This window comes from Anguilla rostrata, chromosome 6 (genome assembly GCF_018555375.3).
Source record: "Anguilla rostrata isolate EN2019 chromosome 6, ASM1855537v3, whole genome shotgun sequence".
NCBI lineage: Eukaryota > Metazoa > Chordata > Actinopteri > Anguilliformes > Anguillidae > Anguilla > Anguilla rostrata.
Genome location: NC_057938.1, coordinates 2,342,096 through 2,359,470, shown reverse-complemented (window position 1 = coordinate 2,359,470; position 17,375 = coordinate 2,342,096). Strand labels below are relative to the sequence as shown.

The 17,375-nt window shown below is 43.7% G+C and overlaps 4 protein-coding genes across 4 annotated transcripts; all 4 read right to left on the bottom strand.

Annotated features, from left to right (window-relative positions):
* Window positions 1–35: 35 nt before the first annotated feature.
* On the bottom strand, window positions 36–11,992 carry LOC135258165 (membrane-associated guanylate kinase, WW and PDZ domain-containing protein 1-like). The gene is made up of 4 exons (XM_064341458.1): window positions 11,861–11,992; window positions 10,089–10,707; window positions 976–1,161; window positions 36–847 (listed from the first exon to the last, which is right to left on the bottom strand). Exons 2-4 carry the CDS (start codon window positions 10,279–10,281, stop codon window positions 384–386), a joined length of 843 nt encoding a protein of 280 aa, XP_064197528.1. The 5' UTR covers window positions 10,282–10,707; window positions 11,861–11,992; the 3' UTR covers window positions 36–383.
* LOC135258166 (E3 ubiquitin-protein ligase TRIM35-like) lies at window positions 3,363–7,915 on the bottom strand. Its single transcript, XM_064341459.1, has 3 exons — window positions 6,402–7,915; window positions 3,724–3,819; window positions 3,363–3,638 (listed from the first exon to the last, which is right to left on the bottom strand). The coding sequence occupies exons 1-3, from the start codon at window positions 6,798–6,800 to the stop codon at window positions 3,390–3,392; spliced, it is 744 nt and encodes a 247-aa protein (XP_064197529.1). The 5' UTR covers window positions 6,801–7,915; the 3' UTR covers window positions 3,363–3,389.
* On the bottom strand, window positions 8,907–9,844 carry LOC135257903 (zinc-binding protein A33-like). The gene is made up of 2 exons (XM_064341116.1): window positions 9,839–9,844; window positions 8,907–9,705 (listed from the first exon to the last, which is right to left on the bottom strand). The coding sequence occupies exons 1-2, from the start codon at window positions 9,842–9,844 to the stop codon at window positions 9,145–9,147; spliced, it is 567 nt and encodes a 188-aa protein (XP_064197186.1). The 3' UTR covers window positions 8,907–9,144.
* On the bottom strand, window positions 11,469–17,086 carry LOC135257925 (E3 ubiquitin-protein ligase TRIM35-like). Its single transcript, XM_064341143.1, has 6 exons — window positions 16,829–17,086; window positions 16,208–16,255; window positions 13,100–13,542; window positions 12,177–12,272; window positions 11,974–12,091; window positions 11,469–11,476 (listed from the first exon to the last, which is right to left on the bottom strand). Exons 3-6 carry the CDS (start codon window positions 13,502–13,504, stop codon window positions 11,469–11,471), a joined length of 627 nt encoding a protein of 208 aa, XP_064197213.1. The 5' UTR covers window positions 13,505–13,542; window positions 16,208–16,255; window positions 16,829–17,086.
* Between the last annotated feature and the right edge of the window lie 289 nt (window positions 17,087–17,375).

The following is a 17,375-nucleotide window of genomic DNA, read 5'->3' as shown; positions in this document are numbered from 1 at the left end:
ATCCATTGCAGATATCAAACCCAGAATCTGAAAGGTTAGCTGGTATTTAATTTATTTATTTTGAAATGATGCACCGTTTTCAAATAAAAACCAGTGAGCAAAACGAAACTACAGACAGTCTGCAAAAGCTTACTGTATAAACACAGGATCGATGGAGACTTTATATGGGCTGTGACAGAAGTGGCCATTAACAGTATCTGGAGATTCTGTTGAGACTGCAGTCTTATTCTATCCCTGTTTCTGGTTCACTGCTCACCTCGGTGCACTACCACAGTGACCTCAGTCCCTGTGACCCTTTGTTCAGCAAATCAGCATTCACTTCTGTGCGCCAGCGTTTGCGAAGCCACTTCCTGTGTGACCCGTCCACTTCCTCGTTCAGCACTTCAGAGCTCCCCTCTCTGCACCAGCATGGTGACCTCGCTTCCTTTGGCACACTGGCTCAGCAGCGCCACCACCTGGTCGTGGGTCATGCTCTGCACGTTCCTCCCGTTGACCTCCACCAGGACGTCTCCGTCCTTCAGGCCCCGGCAGCGGGGGTGGTCCACGATCCGCTTGACCCGTTGCCCACCCCCTGCGGGGCCGGCGGCGACGGAGAACCCGAAGCCTTGGTCGCCCTTCTCCACGCGGACGGCGACGAGCTCGGGCCGGGCGACGACGGGCGGTGCCGTGACGGACACCGAGGTCATCAGGCTGGTGTTGGGGTCGTTGGGGTCAAAGGGTAAGGGGTAACCCCTGCACAGCTCCAGGTCCACCGTGGATCCAGTGCGGATGGACTGGAAGATCTTCACCACCTGGGCGTGCGTGTGACCCAGCACGCACGTCTCATTCACGCTCACGATCACGTCGCCTGCGGGACAACACCAGTCAGAGTTGGGTACCAGCCTGGCACACGAGGCTAATCGAACGAGGAGAGAAGCCAAGCGGCAGGAGGCCGGGGTCCATTTGGGCCCGCGTCAGAACGCAGAGGAAACCCACCTGTCTCCATCGTCCCGTCCAGAGCAGCGGGCCCGTCCGGAACCAGGCTTTTGATCTGCAGGAACTCGTCCGGCTCTTTGCCTCCGACCACCGAAAATCCGAAGCCTTGCCAGCCCCTCTCCAGCTTGGCGTGGACGAAGGCCCCCTTCAGCTCCGCCGGGTTCCTCGTGAAAAAGGGCTTCCCTCCTGGAGCAGAGAAATGCACCCCTTCTTTTCCGTCTGGAGCGCAACCTTCGATTTTATTTCTACTAGCGAACTAGCTGTGGAGGCAGCAAACTTTTTTTTTTGGAAACTTGTGTACTACTAGGCTATATATATATATATATATATATATATATATATATATATATATCAACTATAATCACTCATAATTAATTCATTGCAATTATGTGATGAAGCTGGAGAAGACTTTGGGGAGGGGCTTTATAATTTTGCGCTAGTTATAGAAACGGTAGGTTTGTAACTCCGCGGAGGTAATGTCTTAGACATGTGTCCAGTTTATCACTGAAACTGAGACCATGAAAACGTTTCGAAAAAGCGGTATCAGGTGGGCAAATGGAGCGGGAATAAAGATAAAGACAACTGCGAGAAGTGCAATCGATTTGTGTGTGTCTGGTCCCTGGTCACACAATGGTAGATGGTCTTAGTACACTGTAGTAAGACCATCTATTCCAGGTGCTTTTTAAAAAAAAAAGAAAACTACTGATAGTGCATTTGATTTCTTAGTCTGAGGTCGACCTATTCTTCCAAAGATATGTGTTTCAGATGAATTGATTTAAGAAAGGGGAGGGGATCATGTTCTTGTTTTAATTCTGATTCATATAATTCCTTATAAAATGATTGAAATTGATGATTAATTACCTGATTGTGCCTAACAATCGTGTTTGTTGTTGGGTCTTTTAGGCTAATAGGTTCTTTTTTAAATACTCTGTTAACTAACATGCTTAGTTGTTCAACAGATTTGTTTCCAAATGTATGCTAATGTTAATTAGAGCAAAAAATCCTGCTAGATCAGCATTATGTTACCCTTAGGTTCTCCATAATACAGTGCAGTCATGTTTTGTATTGTGGGAAAGTCAACTGGGTGTCTTCGGTGGTGGGGTGCTGACTTAAGATACCTACAGGTGAGCGCCCTGCCAGGTAACCTGGTGTGCTATGCTTACAGAGATCGCTGACCTGTACTGTTTTGTCATGACTGTGCCTTTAGTTGATCGTTTTGTGTATAGGAGGAAGTGTGCAATGGTTCAAGGAGACTCGTTCTCCTGGGCATATGCATGTGCATATAGCCATTTCACCGCTCACGTATTGCACCATTGTATGCTGTATTGTCATTATTACTGAAAAATAAGCTGCATTTATTGTAACCTGGTATTGCTTGTTGACTCTTAACACTGCACACTTTGCAGTTTTAAGGTCCCAACATACACACAGAACTCAGGATATCTGCACCTCCTAGCCACTCACCTATACACTAGTGTCGTAGCAGGATACACAAATGTATTTGTGCAGGCTACACAAGCCAGAGACACGCCCACGTCTACCAAGTTAGACAGCCATCCGTATAGAGCCACACTACTGGTCTCCTTCATCTATGAATGACTGTTAGTACAGAGGAAAGTTTAAAACTATTTTGGAGTCAGATAATCAAGATAAAATTAAATTAACACCCGTTCCATTTGCACCGGGTAAGACTACAAGCGTTCCTTCGCCACTCAGTTACTTCCACTGTTTGCAGAGGGGTTTCTTACAATTAGTGATCTGAACTAGTTATGGGTTCTTACAATTAGTGATCTGAACTAGTTATGGGTTCTTACAGTTAGTGATCTGAACTAGTTATGGGTTCTTACAGTTAGTGATCTCAACAAGGTTTGATTTTTTACAGCTGGTGATCTTCACAAGTTTTGGTTTTTTACAGTAGGTGATTTTGACGCACCATTTGGTGTATCTGAGGGATTTCTTACAGGACCAATATGACTCTGACTGGCTTTAGCAGCTTGTGGAAAGGATGCTGAAGGATGCCCCCTGTCCAGGGACAATGCAGAGCTCACTGCCCCCAGTACTCACTGTAGTGACCAGTCCCCTGCAACTTCTCACACACACTGTACTTCAGATTTCCCAAGTGCTTGGCCACATCAATCAGCGCTCCTGAGACCTTCTCTGGATCCGCCAGTGTGCACTGGGCTCTGCAATAATATTCAAACTAGCCTTAACATTTAAACTGAAGAGAGAAATGAAGAGGAGATTAAAAGATTGAATAGAGAGAAAGGCTGGAGTTTACATACCGTTTCTCCACATCTTTGTAGCTCTGAAATAAGTGAATAAGAGTTGATTTTTATTACTATAACCAATACTCACTGACTGTATCAATGTAATATTCCCATTTGAGTAAATTGATAAATATGTTTTATGTGTGATTATGACACATGACTTACCTGCAGGAATGAGACGTCTTCAGCTCCCAGCTCCTGTTCTATGGCTCTGATTTGCTCTGAAAGGGATGATATCACTTGTGTCATCTTCTCAATCGTCTCCTTCATCATCTGACTCTTCTGCTCCTCTTCCTCCCTCAGTGCAGCGATCCTGGCTGCCTCTTCATCTTTTAGGAACTGCTGAAGTTTCTCAAACTCCATCTTTATCTGTCTCTCTGTGTGCTGGGCCTGGCTCTGGAATACACATTATTCACCATCATTTCAGCACAATCACAAGCTGCATTTTCAACACAGTGATTTAAAGGCCTCAGTACAGTACCTTGATGTGCTCTGCTGTTTGATCACAGACTAGTTTCACTGCATTAAAGGCTTTAAGCTTCTCCTGCAGTGGAGCCAGTGCAGTCCTGAGTTTCTCCTGGAAAGAAATGACAGAGTCCACACTTTACTGAAAACACAGACTGACAGTAAACTTCACTGCCCACACAGACAGCACAAGAGCGCCTGATCAGAGAGAGGAGCCAGAATAATGGAGACTTAGGGCACAGCTTGTGTAAAATCAATGTGTTCACTGAGACACGTATCAGTGTGTTGACAATTCTCTATGACACGATATGCCAGGTAAACAGGCATTACTAGGATATTATAGTTACAAATAGAGACCGAGCGATATATAGCCATTATTTGACTTTTTGACGACATTGGGATCGGCAGTTATGCCGCCGATGTGTCCCGATATTTTAATAAGTATAATAAACAAAAAAAACAATGATTATTTATCTGTACTAGTTTGTTAGAACGTTGTAGTTGCTATTTAATATAATTATCCAGTAGAGGGAGCTCTAATACAAGTGCGAACTACAGCATCTGACGAGCTACTTCTCTAATAAGACGTTTGTCACTCGTGCCTCATCCACACATTTGTTTTTTATCTGAAATAATGATATTCGCTACTATATGATCAGTGTTTCCTGTGGAATTGATCTTTTGGTGTGGTGGTGGGTGCGGGGGTCGGGGGGGGGGGAGGTAGCAAAGGCAAACAAGTTTAAGACTGTGAACACATAACCTCTTTTTAAATATCTAAATCTATCTTATAGCTCTGACGAGCTCTTGATACAAGGAATAACAGTTTGCAAGAGCTAAAAGGTAGTTTTAGATGTATTTTAAAACCAGCGATTTGCCAGCAATTTACGGCCGCGACATCTGACTGGCTTCTCCAGGTCACTATTTTAATCAGATGTATTGTATCCTACCATTATAACAGTAGCTCTAGATTTTAAAAAAAATAAAGGTAGGCACGTAGCCTACGTAGCTCAACTGGAACAGGTTCCGCTTCGGCTCAAACAAACACTGTTTATTTTCAGATAACGTTACATATTTATCATATTTATTTTTTACTTGTCCGATCAGACAACTGCATGAGGCATTCCACTTGCCCGAACAGAGTTAGGATCCGCCAGTTGTCATCACCGAATGATAGTGAACGCCAGTGCTTCAGATGGGCAGGAGCTGTCGGGACGTGTATATGAGTACCGACTCTTCTTTTGATTACCAACATTAATTTAATTTAAACAGTATGTATTTTGAGGAGTAGATACCGGCACTTATTTGGTACAATTAAAACACTGGTTAACACTATGGTATTTGTGTAATATTTGAAGCGTCGCTACCTACCTTTTCCTTGTCTTGGCTGAAGAAAAAAAAGTGACGCTTTGACAGACCGTGCGACATTCGCGCGCTGCAAGTCTTCCGACCGCCTCAGAAAGGAGCAAGCACGGAGCGCGCGGCCTAGGCTCTTTTTGAAAATAAATATGTGGACGCGACAGTATGGATTTGAAAGCGCATTTAGGCAGAAATATTTTGAAAGTTTAACATTTTTAATTTATGAATGTAACATATGGGCTATATACAGTATATATATATATATATATACATTTTAATTTTTAAATTTTTATTATGATGTGGCGGCAAGGATTTTCGATTTGGATTTGGATTTCTCTCCAAAATCGGGATCGGCATCGGACCCAAAAATCTGGCATCGATCGGACTCTAGTTACAAACTATTAATTTTTAATCCGCCTTATTGTCAGTCAGTTCATAGACATCATATTGTGTTTTTCCAAAAGTAAATTATTATCATTTAATTACTTATAGGCCTGTCAGACATGTACTTCACCATTTGGCCATTCTCAGCCATAGGAAGCTTCAAAGTGCTCAGCCAGCATAGCCTGGAGATAAGGACCTGGAGGGTTACCTTCTGAGGTGTGTATCTGTGAGTCCATGCCCCCTCCTCTTTTTCACTGGTTAAAAATATTCTGGCTTTCTTTGAGTTAAGTCAGTTAGGATTGGGAAACTTGGAAGGAAGTAGTTGGTAACAGTTGGAAGTGGGCATCTAAGTCCTGCATCTAGGTCTGCCGTTCTAAATTTCATCTCTGGTTCCTTTGGACTATTGGTTTCAGCATTTTGGATTACTTTTGGACAAAAGCTGTGGTTTGGTATCTTCTCTCATTCATTTCTTGTGTGATATCCATGTCTGTAGCCTTTGTTAATTGTTTTAAGGTAGTTGAACTTCGTCTATAGATTGGGACGTGAATATTTGTTGTAATTTAATACATTTCTTAATTTTCATCTGGGTGTGAGTTGTACATTTTGATAAAGGTCAATCCAAACAGATTGCTTTGCCTATCAATGAATTCGGCAATTTGATAATTATTTTCTTTGATAATAATTACCAAATTGAATCAAATTAATGTATTTTACATGTTGGGTAAATGAGGTGTTTTAGCTGTTGATGCCCTGTGTTCGGTATTCAGAAAGCCAAACGTCAAACAAGTATGTTAACGGTGAAAACTGCTGGGTTCAGAAAATAAAAAATATTTCAATTAATCCTCACCTTGCTGACAGACTTAATTTGCTTTTAAATTTTAGGTTGTCAGTTAATTATTAGTGAATATATTGTTCTGTACTTTGCAGTTTTTAAAAAGAGAAGGATTTACTTACCTTATATTTCAGAGCAGCCTCCTCTATTGGACAGAAGTTGTGATTTCTGTGTTGTTCTCTTAAACAGTCAACACAAATGGGTTCATCATCATCCAAACAGAAGAGTTTGAGTTTCTCACTGTGCAGTCTGCAGAGTTCGGATTTAGCTTTTTCTCTCTGACTTCTCTCCTGTAAGAACGCCTCACAGGCATTCCTCAGAGACAGGCTAAGGGGAGGCCGATCCTTAGAAGATCTTCTCCTGCACACTGGGCACTCCCGAGATCCCTTCTGTTCCCAGTACTTCTGCAGACAGGCCTTACAGAAGCTGTGACTGCAACTCAGGACAACAGGATCCCTGAAGATTTCAGTGCACACAGGACAGGAGAGCTCCTCTTCCATGAGAGAAGATCCAGACGCCATTCTGTCTCAGTCTGTTCTGAGCTCAGTAATGATTCCTGCTAAATCCAGTAGCTTAAGTTTCAGTTTCACTCACTGCTGTTACTCAAACGGCAGGTAAAAAAGCCTCTTTAACCTCCTCTCAAATCTCTGTTCTTCTTCTCAGTCTCGCATTGTTTTTCCCTCCAATACATTTTTTTCTGAAATTCATTACTTTCTGGAAAACATACATTAGAATCTTTTTAAAAAGTCCACGATGTAACTAAAGCTTTACCTGTGAGAAACTTTACTTCGCTCTTCCTGTTAGACACACCTGATAATCAAACAGCACTTCTTGCAGGAGGCAGCATTATACCACTGAGGTTTGATTGGCTGATCTGCCAGCAGTTTTACACCAGCCCTGTTCCTCAGGTTCTGTCAGTTCTCTCTCATGTGTGTTAATCCAAATGGAATCTCATTCTCCAGCTAATCACAAGCACACACCCTCTCCTACAAACATTAAAGCACAAATCCAGAGTTTGACTCCACAATCCATTACTCGTTGTAGTATCATAGTATCATCACTTATCAAGCTAATGAAGAGAGCTGGGCTTTAGAACAGCTCAATCATCAATAAATCAAAATGTATTTATATAGCAAATTTCATAAACAATTGTCACAATACGCTTCAGTACTACAGTATGCTACAGTAGCAACGAGTACAGACCCAGGCGTAAACTCCCTCAGGAGCAAACCTAAAGCAACTGTGGCAAGAAAAAAGTCCCCGTGGCAGATGGGAAGAAACCTGGAAAGGAACCAGGCTCAAGGGGGGAACCCATCCTCCTCTGGTCAACTCATCTACAGCGTGTGACTGAAACGTTCGCAGCTGCGCTGGACAGAGGGCGAACGCCTCTAGTACTTTGTGTCTTTAAAAGAGCAAGTCCAAAAAAAAAAAATTCCTAAGAAAAAAAGATTTACTTTTTCCAGTACGTGTAGCCACTTCTTAAAAACGGTTCACCACGCGAGGTCAAAATTCAGCTTTGGAGGGAAAAAAACAATGTGATAAATTTCCTCTGTTAGCAAGATGATGGAGAGAGCTGTGGTTTAGAATAGGTTCAGAGTGTGTGTGCCATGCAGATCGAAGTGTCTGCTGGACTTCTGTAAATGACAGACCTCTTATTTAGGAACGCAGCACGGTGCTCGGAGTGTGACAGCACAGCTTCTGTCGGCCTCTAGTGGACAGAGTGAGTATGACCACAGTCGTTTCCCTCACTCTCAGGCTAGAGCTTGAAACGGGCCCAAAAACTTCAGCCTGACCCTACATGAGCCCACATTCTATTCAGCCTGAGTCTGACCTGAGCCCGCGTGTTGCAGCTTGTTGGAAGCTGAACCTGGTTTGACCCTGACTTTTAATAAGTGTATCAGTACAGTAGACACGCCGTGGTTTGCGGTATCACTGAAGTTCGGTTCAGAAAAGGTGTGATTGATGTCTGGATCAGATCAGTTGATGGTGCACAGCGGCAGGCTTGTGCATTATACTGTCATAACGCTGATGCTCCTGTTTCACGGCTCCCATACTTAAGCAGGGCATCACAGAATTCACATTTTACGAACCCCACGCTTTCGTCTGCAGCTCGATCAAAAACCGTGTAAAAGTTTGTCCAGACCTGGGATTCTCCGTTCGATGGCTGCTGCCTCACTTCATTCTCCCCTGACTATAACTTCTTTCTCCCCAGCTCTGAGGCGTCCATTCTGTCACTCACAGAGCTCAGCTTAGACTCGCTGGCCTACAACTGCCATCCAGCTCACACAGCGCTCTGTGCTCAAAATATAAAGGCCCAGCTACAAAGAGCAAAACCCCAACCAGCCCAATAGAAACAGGCAGAATTAGGACCCGAACTGACCCAAACCCTCGGGTACTGGTCCAGGTTTATCAGGCTCAGGTGAAAATCACAAACTCAATCTCAGAGTTCATAGCACAAGCAGGATACTTAGCTAATCAGTATGTCTTAGCTGATCTCAGATCAGCTCATGTGAGTTTGAACTGAACCCAAACCCAGCTTATAAGGGGCGTGTTTGCCTCTGTCTGTGTCTATACTGCACTGGAGAGACACACTGGTGACAGGTCAGGAAAAGAGCAGCACTCTGGAGTGATTCCACTGGTGCATTTATTACAATTCAACTGATTACACACAAGCCAATGCATAACTGCAACATTGATATCATGCGGTTACAAAGATACATTTATCATGAACTGCTGCAGACATGGATCTTTATTGTTTAATTGATTAAATAAAATATTGCAAAATACATTTTTATCTGCAAATATACTCTTGTCAAAGTGAAAGAAGCAGTCTGTTCACCTGATCCATGCCCACAAACCACAGCACTATTCCACTCTTACAGACACCTTCTCCTTCAGTGGACAGATCTGCAGAGAACCAGGACGGAAGAACGGAAACACTCTCTCAGTGAAGGAGTGTTTAAAAGTGTAGAGAGGAGTGTTGTCACTGGGGTCAGAGAATGACACCTCCCCCCTGTCCCAGTCCAGCTGCACTCTGACCCTCTGGAGTTCCCTCTGCACAGTGAGGGCTGTAGGTGGGGAGGTCAGGGCTTCATAACGCCGAGAGTGCCGCAGTATACTCCATACTCCTGCTGCTGGGCTCAGCCTCACAGCCCCATTCCTGCTGATGGACTCTTTAGCCACACCCACCACCCAGGCCTCACCCCCCACTTCTACATCCCAGCAGTGTCTCCCTGAGCTGAATCCCTCAGAGCCCAGCACACACCGCCCCCCATCAAATCTCTCTGGATTATCAGGAACCTGCTGTCTCTCATCACTGAGTCTCACACTGGTCAGATCCTCAGACAGTGAGAGGTTGGGATGTGCTGTGTTTGGGTCCAGAGTCACAGGAGCTGAAGGGACAGAGTATGAGACGTCAGCACTGATCTGCACAAAGGAAAACCGTCAAAAACAATGTGCTCATAATGATATAAACTGGGTTTTAATAAACTACCATTATAGTCTGAGACACATGTGGGAGAGAAGCACCAGAACTAAAAGCTAATAATATATTAATAACTTCCATGTTGCATAATCATTGTAAGAGGGTGCCAAGCCTGTTCTTCGCCTAAAATACATTATCACTCTTAAAGCAGCATTTTATTATGAGAATCAGTGAGATTAAGGACTGGTGCTCAGTCTCTTCACTCCAGGGCTCTTATGCAGACAGGACCAATATGACTCTGACTGGCTTCATCAGCTTGTGGAAAGGATGCTGAAGATTCCCCCTGTACAGTGACAACACAGAGCTCACTGCCCCCAGTACTCACTGTATTGAACAGTCCCCAGCATCTTCTCCCACACTCTGTACTTCAGATTGCCCAGGTGTTCGGCCACATCAATCAGCGCTCCTGAGAGCTTCTCTGGATCGGCCAGTGTGCACTGGGCTCTGCAATAATATTCAGGAGTCACTTGTGCTGTGGGCGTGGCTTCATTACCATAGAAGATTATCAGCAGCAGCATCAGATCTTCATTCTATAAGAAAATGGCTCCAGCCCTCCCAGCGTTCTGCCACACAGCCCCACTGGCTGCCAGATATGAAGCAGCCCGACCCCACTGAGGGACACACACTCACAAGAGCATGCAAGGAAAAGATAATTATTTACCCATTATTTGTACGATGATTATAATGATGTTTATCATTATAATTAACATGATACACAGACAATCATTGTATAATTAAATCAGATAACTAATTTAGGTATGAATGTAACATTCTTTTTATAATTTTTCCATCTGGTCCCATTTCACTCATTATTCATGAAATGCTACAGTACTAGTGATCTACCCCTCATATTTATACTGAAGAGAGGAAGGAAGAGAGGATTAAAAGATTGAATCGAGAATAAGGCAGGAGTTTACATACCGTTTCTCCACGTCTTTGTAGCTCTGAAATAAGTGAATAAGAGATTATCACTATAATCAATACGCAGACTATTAAAACTGTATCAATGCAATATGTTCCAATATGAGTATACACCTGAGCAAAAAAGATTGGCCAAGCCCAAAATGGCAAAATATTAAGCTTTTAATGGTCTTAACAACAAATCATTGGTCAGGAAAGTATCAAGAATTTAACAAATGCACTCCTGAGACCTCCTGTGCCATCATTTACTTTTGCTGCAGTGAACTGTTTGGGGAAAAGCTAGAAACAGGGAAATTCACTTATATAGTCTTCTTGTACGCAAAGGTTAAATCATGATAATGATTCAAATGTTTGATGTAAAAGTCAAACTAACACATGTCTGCGTGTACAAATTTTTTTTCATTATTTGGTTATCTGCCACACCTGATGCAGCCCATCAAGGGCCTGATAACAAGCTCAGAAATGGAACCAGGATTGATAGAGCAGAGAGAGATCTACAGCATGCAGTGTTGTGAGACCTACATTAAAGGAGCGAGATAATATGCTCCAAAAAAAGCAAAATATCATGCAGAGGTTGCTGTCAGAAACCGCATAGCTGGTCTTCATCAGGCCAACTGCAGCTATTCTGAAATTTACAAGACCCTAAAGGCAGAGGTAATCCCTATTTCTCTATCAGCTATTAAGAGAATAGGTCAACGCTTTGAAACAACAAGTAATGTTGCCAGAAAGAAAGAATCTGGAAGGCCCAAAGCCTCATCATGCAGGGATGACCACCTGCTGAAATTTACAGTTCTCAAAGACAGGAAAAAAGCTTACAAAAACTGTCAGAAGAATTCAAGACCGCAGAAAACAAACTAACCAGGAAACATTTTCAATTACTCATCAACTGTTCGAAGCCATCAACATTGAACGAAACAACATTGACTCTTCTTTCTGTAAAAAGCTGTCCGCAAGTATACCCACAAGGCTTAAACATTTAAAGAAATCAAAGGGAAAAGCTATCCCATACTAAGTTACTTTATCTATTTGTGTAATTCTTGCTAATTTCCTGACCAATGATTAGTTGTTCGGACCATTAAAAGCTTAATATTTTGCTATTTTGGGCTTGGCCCATTTGTTTTGCCTAGGAGTGTATATTGATAAACATGTTTTATGTGTGATTATGACATGACTTACCTGCAGGAATGAGACGTCTTCAGCTCCCAGCTCCTGTTCTATGGCTCTGATTTGTTCTGAAAGGGATGATATCTCTTCTGTCATCTTTTCAATCTTCTCCTTCATCATCTGACTCTTCTGCTCCTCTTCCTCCCTCACTGCAGTGATCCTGGCTGCCTCTTCATCTTTTAGGAACTGCTGAAGTTTCTCAAACTCCATCTTTATCTGTCTCTCTGTGTGCTGGGCCTGGCTCTGGAATAAACATTATTCACCGTCATTTCAGCACAATCCAGTGCTGTATTTTCAAAACTTTGATTTAAAGGCATCAGTATAGTACCTTGATGTGCTCTGCTGTTTGATCACAGATTAGTTTCACAGCATTAAAGGCTTTTAGCTTCTCCTGCAGTGGAGCCAGTGCAGTCCTGAGTTTCTCCTGGAAAGGAATTGCACTCTTTACAAAAGAAAGAGTCAACCAGTAAACTTCACTGCCTACACAGACAGCACAAGAGCCCCTGTTCAGACAGAGGGGAGCCAGAATAGAGACTGATAGAGGTCATAGCTTGTGTAGATGTAATGTGTTCACTGAGACACATTTCAGTGCATTGCCTCTGTGACAGGTCATAACAGGTAAACAGGTTTTTTAGTGCATTGCCTCTGTGACAGGTCATGCCATATAAACGGGCATGACAGTAGAGAATTGAAACACTCATGTTCTGTTCTTATTGGCAAAATTTAATAGCAATAGTTTTAAAATGAATAAGTTTAATGTGCTGTATCTTTAGAGTTACATTTGACACATTAACAGTGAGTTGCCCTCTAATGCCACATTGTGTCAGAAACATATATCTGAGCCATGAACTTTCAACCCTACTGTCCCATGCTGAGCACTGCTCCCTAGCACAGCTCTGAGAATGTCTCCACACTCCTGCCCCTCTCTCCTGTCTCTCTGTCAGTCATGTGACATGGCCTGATAACAAAAATGGCTGCTTTTTGGATCATTATACCCCTTTAGAAATACAGTAACTTCTTCATTAGTAATTAAAAATAATTATTAATTCAATATTAATTATATTTCTGACACAAAGCGTTTATTATGTGTTCATTTCAGCTGTTTGATAAGCTTCACCAAGTTTTCAGTAGACGACAGCACAACAAGCCAAACTTTTTAATCACCAATAATTTACAAGCGAATTAATTCTGTTTACAAGCAAGGAAAAATCAAATGTTCAAAGTCTAAATTCTCTTAAGAAAAACAGTTACCTTATACTCTTCTGCAGCCTCCTGAACTGGTAGCAGTTCGTGGTTTGCATGTTTTCTTGAAGTTTGACAGACAAGGCAGACGGGTATTTGATCCACTAAACAGAAGAGTTTGAGTTTCTCACTGTGCAAACTGCAGAGCACTTCAGATCCTGCTTTAGCTCTCTGATTTCTGTCCTTTAAGAACGCCTCACAGGCATTCCTCAGAGACAGGTTACGAGGAGGTTCAGCCTTAGAAGATTTTCTCCTGCAAACTGGGCACTCCCGAGATACCTTCTGTTCCCAGTACTGCTGCAGACAGGCCTTACAGAAGCTGTGACTGCAACTCAGGACAACAGGATCCCTGAAGATTTCAGAGCACACAGGACAGGAGAGCTCCTCTTCCAGGGGAGAAGATCCAGACGCCATTCTGTCTCAGTTTGTTCTGGACTCAGTAATAACTTCTGCTGAATACAGTAGTTTAGTTTCAGTTTTACCTACTGAAACTTATACAAACTGCAGCTAAGAAGCACTGTTTATAAAGATCACTTTAATATCTCTGCCTTCTCAATCTTGGCTATTTCGCTTCCATCTTCAGTATATTTTCAGAAAATTCTTGTTTCCTGAAAAATATATTTTGAAATCATATATAAGATCCTGTTTGTAACTAAACCTTCCAAGTGTGAGACGCTCACCCAGTCCCAAACAGCCCTCTGGACTCCTGGACTGTGGACTCACAGACTTCAGTGGCGTATTTCCGGGGACAGGTGAGTCCACAGGTGAGGGGAATATAAAGGGAAATACGGGGGAAGCGTTCTGATATCAGTCAGCACGTGACACATTGCTGAGAGACAGAGACACTGCCGTACTCTAATTTATATGCCAAGAGCAGAAGAGGTGAGTCATCAGCACTTAGGAACAGTAACCAGCCGGGTGGGGGGGTGGGGGAGGGGGGGGAGGGGGTGCTGACAACACGGGCAGCCCCACTCAGGATAATCTCGGTGACCAAGTGAGGTGTGAGTTGGGACGCACAGCAGAGTCCATCAACGTCCTTCAGGAGATGCGTCTGATCGGTTAAACAATGGGCCTCATTCACAAAACTCTTCTTAAATTATTCTTACTTTTGTTGTTCAAAATGTTCCAACGAAAAAAAAAAGGGATTTATGACACATGTGCAGACCTTTTTTTTTGTGTGCATCTCCCAGGTGTATGAGATGATGAATGCTGGCTGTTTGTATATTTTACGCATCATCCTGTTCATGTGATTTATATAAGGAAACAGCCATGAACAAATACAGATAAGAAAAAATGAGGAATGCCAAAATGTTCTTGGAAACATTCTTACACACAGTTAACGGTCAAATGTGATCGTACACATTTCGTTAATGAGGCCCAATGGCTTCACCCTCAGAGCAAAGTCATTACGTTTTTGGTGAGTTTTTATTCTCACAAAGTCACTGATGCGACCGAAACCCACATGAGTTCCCTAAAAACTGGTTGGTGGATTATTTTGGTCGCACAAACATTTGATTGGCTCACAGTATTGTAGCTGTCAATCAAACACTGACAGATAAACCACTGATCACTGCTTTAATGCTGAAGTGGGTTAAACTGGGCTGCACCATTTCTTCCTAAAAGGGGGTGTTCCTACCCCAAGCTGGTGCCTGACTGATCAGTCAGCTAGGCTTTACTGCAGAGTCACCGGAGGAAGGGGACAGGCTCTTCATTATGCCGTGGGCGAGCAGGAGAAGTGAATGGTGAGCGTGACTCAGCAGAGGATCAGTCCCGTGGTCAGGAAGCCAGAGGCCCCAAACGTTCCTGTGTGGAGTTACAGTGTCACAGCAGCATACTAAGGATGGGGTAAAGAAAAGAACCCCCAGGGCTCTGTCCTTGGTCCCCTCCTATTCTCCCTGTACACCCAATCTCTTGGTCCTGTAATCTCTGCCCATGGGTTGTCCTATCATTGTTATGCCGATGACACCCAACTCTTTCTCTCCTTCCCGTCCTCTGACACTCAGGTCTCTGCTCGCATCTCTGCTTGCCTGAGGGACATCCAGAGCTGGATGGATAACCACCATCTTAAGCTGAACCCAGGCAAGACGGAGATGATCTTCATCCCTGCTCCATCCTCTAACCTTCTCGACTTTTCCATTTCCCTGGGGGACACTGTGGTGTCATCATCACCCACCGCAAAAAACCTTGGAGTGGTGATGGACAACAGACTGTCCCTCTCCCAGAACATCACGGCGGTGAGTCGAACGTGCAGGTTCTTCCTGTACAACATCCGGAGAATCCGCCCCTTCCTCACCACCTACGCAACCCAGCTCCTGGTTCAAGCGATGGTCCTGTCCCGCTTGGACTACTGCAACTCGCTACTGGCTGGTCTGCCAGCATCCGCCATCAGACCCCTGCAGCTCATCCAGAATGCTGCAGCGCGTCTGGTCTACAACCTCCCCAGACATTCCCATGTCACCCCCCTGCTCACTGACCTCCACTGGCTGCCTGTTATGGCTCGCATCAAATTTAAGACCTTGGTGCTTGCATACCAGGCAGCTAAGGGGTCAGCACCAGGATACATCCAGAGGATCATCAGACCCTACACACCAGCCAGACCTCTCCGTTCTGCCACCTCTGGACGCTTGGCACCTCCCCCTCTTCGCGTCTGCACTTCCCGCTCCCGTCTGCTGTCTGTCCTGGCCCCTCGCTGGTGGAATGACCTCCCCCGTGACGGTCAGAACAGCAGAGAATCTCACCACTTTCAAACGCAGACTGAAGACTCATCTCTTCAGGCTGCACCTCTCCCCACCCCTCCCTAGCCTATAGTTCAGCTCGCTGTACCTAGCTAGGATAATTTGATTATGTTAGTGTATCTGGCAGGATTGTTTTTGTATGATTAGGTGTGATTCCAGTGCTAGTTTGTACTTGGTAGGATTCTTGCTTGCTGAACAAGCTTACTCTACAGGGTTGGAGTCCTGATCGATGTGGTCACTTCTGGCACTACGATCCTTACTTCACTCTAGTGTTTCTTTTGCGCCTCTACATCATGAAACCTATGCACTTGTTGTACGTCGCTCTGGATAAGAGCGTCTGCTAAATGCCTATAATGTAATGTAATGTAAAAGAAATACTCACTATCCTGCTGGATTATGGTCCACTGTGCTGTTGAGGAGTGGCTGTGAGCTGAAGAAAGTCGGGGCAGCCCCGATTTTTTATCATCAAAAAGATCCTCAAAAAGTGTTTCACTAATAATATACCTAGTTATACCTTATTGGTGAATACTTCATGCATAAACATACAGTAAAATTTAACAAACTAAATGAGTAGTTATGTCCAATTATATATCACGAATATGGAATAGGATCACATCGACCTTTAACCTTCAGCATTACAGAAACAGCCTCTAAATCATAAGTAATAATTTACTCTGTATCCAGCGTACGTGGGGAGAGTCCAGGGCAAAATGGCGCCTGGCGTGGTTCAACTGAGGTATGGTGCAGGGCAAGGGGGAGGGAGGGGCAGGTATGGTGCAGGGCAGGGGGGGAGGGAGGGGGAGTTATGGCGCGGGGCAGGGGGAGAGACAGACAGACAGAATGTAATGCCTTTCAATAAAACTATTAAACTTAAATAAGCCACTGAACGGGTGAACTTGTTTCGGACGCGTGTTCTGGGCTAAAAATAAACCGATGTCCAGTGCGCTGTTTGTCTTTGGACTCGGCGATCCATTTATTTACATTTCGGCATAACCATGCTCACCATAACACGGGTAGATAGCAGCGTTGCTGTTTCCATTCAGCAAATTCAGATGCAAGCACGCCAGCGGAGCTAACAACTGCCACAAAGACACGGTCAAGAATCGTTTGCTTCCTGTTCTACACACCTGATTCTCATCACCAGAAGCTTAGTTAAATGCACTTCCTGCATTAGTGCTCCACCCTGTGTTCAATATCAGAACTGCATGCGTATACATTATAGTCACATAGTGTTTTTAGTTAAGAATAAAATAAAACAAACAAAAAAGACACACAGGCGCCAACACAGACGAATGGACGGACACAGACACACACTCTAACTTCTTGTCCCTGGGAAGTTTGGTGCCTGGAGCCAGAGGCCCTGATGGAAGGCCTGAGAATTCAGTGCAGTGCACAGTTTTAATAAATATATTTTTCACCCTTAAAATGAAAGGAATCTTCATTAAAAACTGATAATATTAAAATGGCTAATTGTGTTAAGATAATGAAGATGAATTTGAGCTGTTTTCTTTCTGTAATGTGTACTATCAGTAACCATGCAGTGCTGGTCC

Bases quoted from the DNA above. Each gene is read 5' to 3' on its own strand.
- LOC135258166 (XM_064341459.1), bottom strand. From the start codon at position 6,800: ATGGCGTCTGGATCTTCTCTCATGGAAGAGGAGCTCTCCTGTCCTGTG. The intron at 3,820-6,401 runs GTAAGTAAATCC...ATTTCTTTCCAG, and splicing joins AGGCTGCTCTGAAATATAAG to GAGAAACTCAGGACTGCACT. The intron at 3,639-3,723 runs GTACTGTACTGA...TGTGTATTCCAG, and splicing joins AAACAGCAGAGCACATCAAG to AGCCAGGCCCAGCACACAGA.
- LOC135258165 (XM_064341458.1), bottom strand. From the start codon at position 10,281: ATGCTGCTGCTGATAATCTTCTATGGTAATGAAGCCACGCCCACAGCA. The intron at 1,162-10,088 runs GTGAGTACTGGG...TCTCTGCTCCAG, and splicing joins GCTGGGGACTGTTCAATACA to GAGGGAAGCCCTTTTTCACG. The intron at 848-975 runs GTGGGTTTCCTC...GTTGTCCCGCAG, and splicing joins GGACGGGACGATGGAGACAG to GCGACGTGATCGTGAGCGTG.
- LOC135257925 (XM_064341143.1), bottom strand. From the start codon at position 13,504: ATGGCGTCTGGATCTTCTCCCCTGGAAGAGGAGCTCTCCTGTCCTGTG. The intron at 12,273-13,099 runs GTAACTGTTTTT...ATTCCTTTCCAG, and splicing joins AGGCTGCAGAAGAGTATAAG to GAGAAACTCAGGACTGCACT. The intron at 12,092-12,176 runs GTACTATACTGA...TGTTTATTCCAG, and splicing joins AAACAGCAGAGCACATCAAG to AGCCAGGCCCAGCACACAGA.